The sequence below is a fragment of the Alternaria infectoria genome (assembly GCF_024043175.1).
Source record: "Alternaria infectoria strain BMP 0036 chromosome Unknown scaffold_4, whole genome shotgun sequence".
Taxonomy (NCBI): domain Eukaryota; kingdom Fungi; phylum Ascomycota; class Dothideomycetes; order Pleosporales; family Pleosporaceae; genus Alternaria; species Alternaria infectoria.
Genome location: NW_026250693.1, coordinates 1,936,805 through 1,944,813, shown reverse-complemented (window position 1 = coordinate 1,944,813; position 8,009 = coordinate 1,936,805). Strand labels below are relative to the sequence as shown.

At 52.4% G+C, this 8,009-nt stretch overlaps 3 protein-coding genes across 3 annotated transcripts; all 3 read right to left on the bottom strand.

The window, feature by feature from the left end:
• Positions 1–268: 268 nt before the first annotated feature.
• Positions 269–1,486, bottom strand: J4E92_003653 (uncharacterized protein; the record flags this gene model as incomplete). The annotated part of the gene is made up of 1 exon (XM_051495049.1): positions 269–1,486. One exon carries the CDS (start codon positions 1,484–1,486, stop codon positions 269–271), a length of 1,218 nt encoding a protein of 405 aa, XP_051355342.1.
• Positions 1,487–1,836: 350 nt separating this feature from the next.
• On the bottom strand, positions 1,837–3,655 carry ICL1 (isocitrate lyase 1; the record flags this gene model as incomplete). The annotated part of the gene is made up of 5 exons (XM_051495048.1): positions 1,837–2,194; positions 2,246–2,798; positions 2,855–3,197; positions 3,249–3,404; positions 3,452–3,655. The coding sequence occupies 5 exons, from the start codon at positions 3,653–3,655 to the stop codon at positions 1,837–1,839; spliced, it is 1,614 nt and encodes a 537-aa protein (XP_051355341.1).
• A 974-nt stretch (positions 3,656–4,629) lies between these two features.
• On the bottom strand, positions 4,630–6,060 carry J4E92_003651 (uncharacterized protein; the record flags this gene model as incomplete). The annotated part of the gene is made up of 2 exons (XM_051495047.1): positions 4,630–5,458; positions 5,525–6,060. The coding sequence occupies 2 exons, from the start codon at positions 6,058–6,060 to the stop codon at positions 4,630–4,632; spliced, it is 1,365 nt and encodes a 454-aa protein (XP_051355340.1).
• Between the last annotated feature and the right edge of the window lie 1,949 nt (positions 6,061–8,009).

The following is an 8,009-nucleotide window of genomic DNA, read 5'->3' as shown; positions in this document are numbered from 1 at the left end:
ATATCATGGTCGGCTGAGAACCTTGACAGACGTTTGATGGCAGCTACCGGGCCCAAAGACGATGATCCTCACCTCACTATACGAACAAATCTGGGCTCTTCAATCGATAGCTTGACATTGGAATTATTAGTACGCGCCCGCATTGCAGTTCATTTGTATCTTTGACATACAGCAAGACAAGTCTACTGTAAACTTCGCAACAATCAGGAGAAAGAACATAACCTAAGAGGACAGATCCAAGAAGAACGCCGACACAGCAACGAAAAGCCTACTCTTTCCGCGCATAAAATGTCAAGTTCTTTCCCCAATCATCAATGAGGTCGCCGGCATTTTCGAATCTACCCTCGTCATCCGGCGACAGACAATCGTCCGCAAACTCCCGACCCAGCCACGTCGCACTCATACAATCCAGCATCCTTCCAACTCGCGGGGTCCAAGTATCGAGCGCCATGATCTTCCCCTCCTTATGCCACGGATGACTCATTATCTCTGCGGTGATGATTGCCGCGGGGCTTGTCGGAAAACACATGTCCGCAGCGACCTGGAAGACTGGTAGGAAGGCGGGTTGGTAGAGGCTTATCAAGAGCGTAAAGGGCGTGATAGAGAGGTATTGGTACGGCTCTGATACCACCGTGATGGGAGGGTTGCACTGAGAAAGCATGATCACATCTTCCTGTTTATAGGCCGTGTCGCGAGCTACAATTGGGATTGGGATTGGTGTGGAAGTCGTGGTGGAAGTGGCGGCGTAGCGTTGCGATAGGTAGGTCGAGATGGCGCAGGCGAGCACGTGCTGTGTAGCCGGAGTATCTTCTTTTCTGCCTGCCTCCTCTGTTCCATGCATGGTTCCGAGGGCTACGCAAACAATGTTGTCCACTGGTACGGTGAGAGCGTCGAGCTGCTCTCGTACACTCGCCCAGAACCTACTTTGTAGCAGACTTGTCTCGAGCGCTTTCGGGATTCCTTTGTTCTCCTCGGAAGTAGAGCAACGCAGGCTCGCCTGCTCATGTGTATTCTGAAGGCTATCAGGCTTCAGCGCCCTGGTATCACTGAAGTCGTACTTAGTATCCTGGTGGTGGGGAGTCCTGATGTGATACGCTGGACGCATTATGTCAGAAGCAGCAATGAAGACCCCGCTGAAACCCAGGCTGACCGCGGGTGAGGCATACGGTGGTACACGCTTCTCCACTTGTCCACTACCTAGTACACGTGGTGTATAGTAAAACGGCGTGTTCGGATCACCCTTACGAACTATCTCAACTTGTTCTGCTGCTTTTTCGAAGAACGCGCGGGTGAAGATCATTTCGTTGTCCAGGGAGGCTTCGAAAGCCCTAGCATCTTCGAAGACTTGTGGACCGTATGATTGGCATTGCTTTTCTCTGTCGTCTTTGATACGTTGGGCCATGTCGCTGCGTTCTTTCCTAGACGATGAGAATGTGGGGTTTACGGTAGCTTCTGCTGGTCCCGCAATTTCTTTTTGGGCTGACATGGTGTAGTAGATTGAAGTCTAGATTCTCAACTGCTGCTTGGTGAACACAGGTCTGGTGCGGCGAAGAGAACCAGACAACCTGCGGTTTTTGCACAACTCAGGACATCATTGTTGCAGGACTAGAATGTAATTAACTCAAAGGGTGATGAAACCTTCACAGTGTTAATGTAGAGTGAAGTAACGGGTTTGCGGATTTGCTGGGCGAAAGGCTTTGACGTTTGAACTGTGAGGAACGACTTTGGAAGTCACAAAGGAAACAAACGTGCATTCACTGACGCAGTGATAGCATTATCTCCTCGGCGGCAAGTATTTGGCATCATCATAATCCTATCTAGAGATGCGAGATATATTTACTTAAACTGATCCTCCGTAACACCCTTCCCCATAGCCGCCGTAGAACTAACACCCCCCGACACCATCTTCAGCAGATTATCCACATAATTCGCGCCACTCCACTTCTGATGCGTAAGCACATCGACCTTGTTCTCCGCCTCCGGCTCCTGGATGATCTCGCCGTACGCACGCATACCCTGCTTCGCATACGCCTTGGAGAAGGTATCGGCCATAAGCGCGCTTTGATGCAGACCAGCGAGCGTGATGAACTGCCAGCAGTAACCCAGCTTGGCCAGGCGCTGGATGTAGGTTTCTTGCTCGTCGCGTGGCATGGCGGCTTTCCAGTTGAAGGAGGGGGAGAGGTTGTATGCTAGTCTGTTGTGTTGTTAGTGTGTGTAAGGGGGAAGTGGGTGGAAGAAGACGTACTTCTGCTCGGGCCAAACGGCATGCACGCCATCTGCGAATTCCTTTGCTTGCGCGAAATCGGGCAGCTTCGACTCCATCCATATCATGTCGCAGTAGGGCGCGTATGCGATGGCGCGGTTGATGGCGGTTTGGCAACCGCCTTGGTACCTGTAGTAGCCCTCGCGCGTCCTTGCGGCGTCCCAGTTGAAGTACACATCGACGCCGGTCAGGCCTGCGGCGATGGCGCGTGCTTCCGAGTTGCTCTTGCCCTTGCTCTTTTCCATGAACTCGTTGATCATGCTTTGCTTGTCAACATGTACACCGGCGTTTATCGTGTCGATTACGGCCTCGTGGTATAGCTTGAGGTTGGCCTCCTTCGTCCATGCATCTTCGATTGCTTGGAGTTCCGCGCCGGTCTTGCCAGCTTGTTCCGCAGCGTACATGAGTTCGCCCAAGGGTTGGAGGGCAGGGTTCGTGCAGCCTAGAATGTAGTGGTGGTCGCGTGGGTCGATGGTAGAAGTGATCAAAGTGGCGGCTTCTGAGTCGGTTCTGGCAACAGCAAGTAGGTCGGTTCCTGTCATTCGAACGTTAGCTCATGTTAAATCTGATGCCTGGAGTCCATCGTCTTACCCATGATATCCGCCTGCGCTCTAATAGCGACCAGACGGTTGATATGCTCGCTGATCGGAACCAACACCTTTCCAGCCATATGTCCGCACTTCTTCGTTCCTGGCGCTTGGTCCTCGATATGTATCCCAGCCGCGCCCTTCTCAATGAACAGCTTTGTGAGCTTCATGATAGCTGTCAAACCTCCATGTCCAGTATCGGCATCCGCGATAATCGGTCGTAGGTAGTCTACACTGGCGACTTTCGCACGGTCGGCTTTCGCGGTGGTCAAGCGTTCTTCGCGTTGCTTTCGGTCGTGGAAAAGCTGTGCCATGAACAGGTGGCCAACTTTGTTGGGGACGGTTGTCTTTTGTTTGTTAGCTTTCGTTACCCATCACCGTTCATTTCTGTGACTTACGTAGGGGTAGTCTGCTAGATCAGGACCTGGCTCGTCGGTCGATGAAGCTGTTGAAGATGCTTGCCATCCAGAAACGTAAACAGTGTCTAGATACTTCGCCATCTGTGTGACCATGACAGGGTCGAGACATCCGTATGTGTAGCTGACGTCGTTGTTCTAAATACTGTTAGATTGAAACTTCAAGGTTATCATGACTACCATACCTTGAAGCGTCCTTCCACAATCTCCCAAAGCTTCTTCGACTGGTGATTGCTCGGGTAGGTGATCTTGAGATTACCTCTCTTCGAAACGATATCCTCAGCAGTGAACGGCCTCCTGGTATACCTCCATCTCGAGTCCGTCCACCACTGCTTAACTTCCTGAACTTCCTTCTGGAACTGCGCGTCCTCGGCGTCAATGTTCGCCATGATGAGTGATGTGTAAGACGTGTAACAACAACAAAAAAAGCTAGGTCCTTTCGACACGACGGATGTGTGTATGAAGAAATGTGAACAAGAAACAAGAGGGAAAGCTCGTCCTTTGATAAAGATGACCAGCAATGACACCACACTTACTCTAGCCTCGGTCTACGCAGCCAGGAACCTTGGGGGGAAAGCCAAGCGTCTTATAACCATAGCCATCAGCATACTCACACCAGCACGGCTAGCACAGCACCCCAAGTGAGCTCGGGGACGACCGGCTGGACGCACCATTGGCCCGACTGCTGCATCCTCGGAAGCTGGCAGCAACGTCTAGCGTGCTGGCCATGCACTTGCTCGAGCGTTGTTTTTGCGTTGCCCTCGGCCCAAGGGGAATTGACGTTTTGGAAGGCTGACCAGTGTAGATCGGGGTGGGGATGGGGGACCAGCGGAACCGTGACGGGGATGACGTTTGCCAATGGTCTTGGGTCAACTCGTTACAGACAGAGCTGCATCCTTCGTTATCATCCTACTCCTATATCACAGTTCCCATCTCGATGCACTGAAGATGCTGTTCGGCATGACACGCGACACTATGCTGCAGCTTCACATGTCGATGTTCCGTCGCTCTGCTTAGCTGGTTTTCTGGTGCATGTGAAGACGCACGCCAAAATCTGGGGTCGCGTGTTGTTAGCGTCGCGCGGGTTTTACCTCGGTTGATCCTGTCCGGAAAAGGCCTGAACCGCTATTGATCTGCGACTTTCACGAGCAGGCATCTTCGCTGTTTAGGGCGCTTTTGTCTCGGAAAACACGTGAGTGGTGTCATTGTTGCGTCTGGAATATCTCGGATAAGGCTCGCTCGGCAGCAAGTGACGATCCCGGCAAATGCTCGTGGCTGCGCGTTGTACCGCCATGTGCATCACTGTTATTCGGGAAGTATGTTGACGAATAGGATGGTAGTTAAGAGGAGAGTAATCTACGTTTCATCTGTAGCCCTTCAATGATTCATACATGTGACACGAGTACACCGCCAACACGCTCTTCCCCAACGACCACCAACCCCAGTGATCCATCGCAAGCGCATTGGAGCATGCCGACCAATCCCTTCTCATTACCAAACCTTCCAGACATTCAGCTGACAGCAATCCCGGTGTCGAGCCACCCCAACTCATCAGCTGCTGAGCAGCAACATAACACAGCAGGGCCCTGATGATCAAATTCACCAGCCCGACTATCTCTGTAAACCCGAAACAGAATCGCTGTGCCAAGAAAAGCTTGGTAACGGTCCTGCGGTACTCACAAGCGTACTGCTGCCCGAAGTAACCCCGGACGTATCTATCCAGTTCAGAGAATGGCCTGGCGCGGATATCATCTACATTGACCGCGGGATTTTGCGGCGTGACTGAGTATGCAGGGTCGGCGGGTGGGCACCTCAACTTCTTGAGCAACCACCATCTCAGCTCGTCGAGATAGCTTCTTCGGACTGGTGGCGTGTCCTCGTCTTTGAGGCGTATCGATGAGCGCTCTGAGAGTAGCAGAGGCAAGAGCTGGGGACGGCACAACCATAGTGTCCTGTTCCGTTCGTCGGTGAAGATGCATTCGCGATCGATAGCCTCGGATATGTAGGTATAGTGGATAAGTCGTGAGTAGAACGCTGGTGTAAGCACACGAATCTCGATGTTCTTGTACGGTCGGTTTCGACCAGGGACGTGTGTCGTAGCAATCTTGTCGGTGGGGATGTTGGGAACCGACGCCTTGAACGTGATGCAAAAGTCTACTTCAGTCTGGTTTACGAGTACGTGTAGGTAGCTTCTGAATACTTTGTAGAGTGTTCTGGGATTGTTAGTTGCATTCGGGTAGTGCTTCACCCGTACTTACATCTCAGCGGAAGTGGGAGGCCGACCAACGCTCGACGTTAGCACCTCCGGCCGGAACCACACGTGCAGTTTCCTCTTGAAAAAGATCTTGCCAGCTTCTCTGACAATGCGCGGGAACGTTACAAAGCCAACCCACCACCAGCCCAGGATGAATCGCAGAGTTCCGAGGAAACCCAATTGATCCGGGTCAATAGCCTTTCCAGTAGAGAAGAGGCGAGCTACAAGCTTCCCATGGTCCTTAGAAGACTTCAGGGTAATCGTGTTGTCGATCAGAGGGTTCTGGTAATCCACAGAAGGGAAAGGGTTTTGGGCCTTCAGCGCATACGAACCCTTTCGAGAGTTGAACGGCGAAACATGGAAATCTTTCATCCATACATCGGTAAACTTCGACTTCGCCCGAATAGGTATCTGCGATCCGTGTTCTTCGGATCCAGACGTTTGTTCAGAATCAGATGTGCGCGGCGGACTGGCAGGGCTCGATCCGTCAAGCAGGTACATGCGTCTTTCTCCAAATGTGTTGTTGACTTCGAGTATCATCTTCACAAGCTGATGTTCGCGATCGTAAATATACCAGAACGAAACCGGATTGAATGCGTAGCCCAAGAAGCGCGGTGCCGTCACCAAGTAGGCATACTCCCATTCCGCATCTTCAACATGCTGAGCCCGCAAGTACGACCTCAGCTTCCAGTAGAATCCGGACGCGCCACCACCTCGTTCCAGATAATCCTCCGCTCTTATCCGCAGCCACCATTTACCCAAAGTCTGATCATCTCCGCTTGCGAACTCTATCCCCTGGTATTTAGCCCCGCTTGGGACGATGGGAAATCCGCATTGAAGGTATGAGTATGCGAAGGCATGGCGCTTCGGAAAGATTCGAGCATGCGACGTTTGGCACGGGAAGATCTTCGGCTTTGGCGTTCCCACATCAGATCTCCATCGACTGATATCAGGCGTGTTAGCAATTGGATCCTCGTTGCTGCGAAGACTGCGCGATAGAAAAATCGCGAGGATAGCTAGCGGTATTGCGACGCTGAAGACGGCATATGTACCAGGCGACCCTTTAGCCCAGCCCCTCCAATCATTCCAACTCTTCAACACAGTCGCAACCAACTTCTCTCTCGCCAACCAAGCATACAAAACCCCCAGCACCGCGCAATCCGTGCGAATCCCGCGATCTTCACGCCGCCGTCTAAAAACATATCCTCCGATCCAAACCGCGAGCATCGGTACCTTTTGCCACCCATCCAAAGCAGCAAAAAGCAGCGGCAACCCCACAGCCGCGCATTCAAAAAGGGAAACTCCCCGATCGCGACCGTTACTAGCAATCCGCATTAATGAACGTTTCTGTTAGTATCACCGTGACATTGAGGGAAGTTGTGACGTGGAATTGTTGTGGTGCGATAAATGTCAGATCGAAGCGTGGTTTGACGCTAGACCCTTCTCATGAAATGTATATGCAGGGTCCCCGAGTAAAGCATAGCCGCCGCGAGAATTTCCCCATCTGGAGTTAGTCAGGGCCAGAGCCGCATTGTCGAGGACGGCGAAGAGCTTTGATGAGACGGCGATGTAGGGCTTTTGTTTGAACGCCGACTTGTAGAGCTGGTGGGAAGGAAGACAGGAGGCTGGACCGTTGAGGAAGGTGGGTCCAGATCTGTAGCTCGGCGATAGGTGCGTCATCGGGGTTAAGTCGGCATCATCATCAAAGCTATCGAGATGCCGTATACCAACGCACAATCTCGATGACTAGTCTAAACCAAGAAAGGCCCTGGTACACTCTATCCTCTGAGTAGGCGCCATCAACGTCTGGGAATTCCACCACCTCCCTTCCGCCTCCCCCAACCACCCATTAGTGCTCAGCTCGAGCTCGAGCTCGAGCGCGACGCGACGCGACGCCGCCTGCAGTCTACGCAATGACCGGACTTCGAGCCGGCGCCACGATTTGGAATGGTACCTCGCAACCAAAAGCAACCAACAGTGCCGACGCATGCATCTCCTCTCACCCAATATCAATCCAAGGCGCAAATGCTGCTGTTCCATCTGGACGCCTTCTCCCTTCTCGTCCGCATACAACGGATCAGGAATATCGATTCCCCTCTCTGCCCAAGAACATGCTCCAAGCCGCGGGGGTATCATTACAGTTTCGACAAATCAGTCTGGCTCGAATACTAATCGCGTAACCGATAGTTACACTGAACTCCACGTTCTGGGGCGGCTTATCTCAGCCGAGAACCAGGTTGGCCCACGAGCGAGCGGTGTTGGTCGCTGACAGGTAAGATGAACAGTGAAATCCGGTCTTGGCTTGTATTGCATGGCTGGACAGGGCGTAAGAACTCCATGGTTGCGCGCTTGCTTTGAGATCTGGCCCTGAAGCTTTCTGCGCGTAGCTGATCTTACACTCTTGTAAAATTGGGAGGTCTCAAATACTGCCTCTGATCAGCGCAGAGAGCCTTGCGGATTTTCTGGTAGTATTGCCGGCACACTGGAGT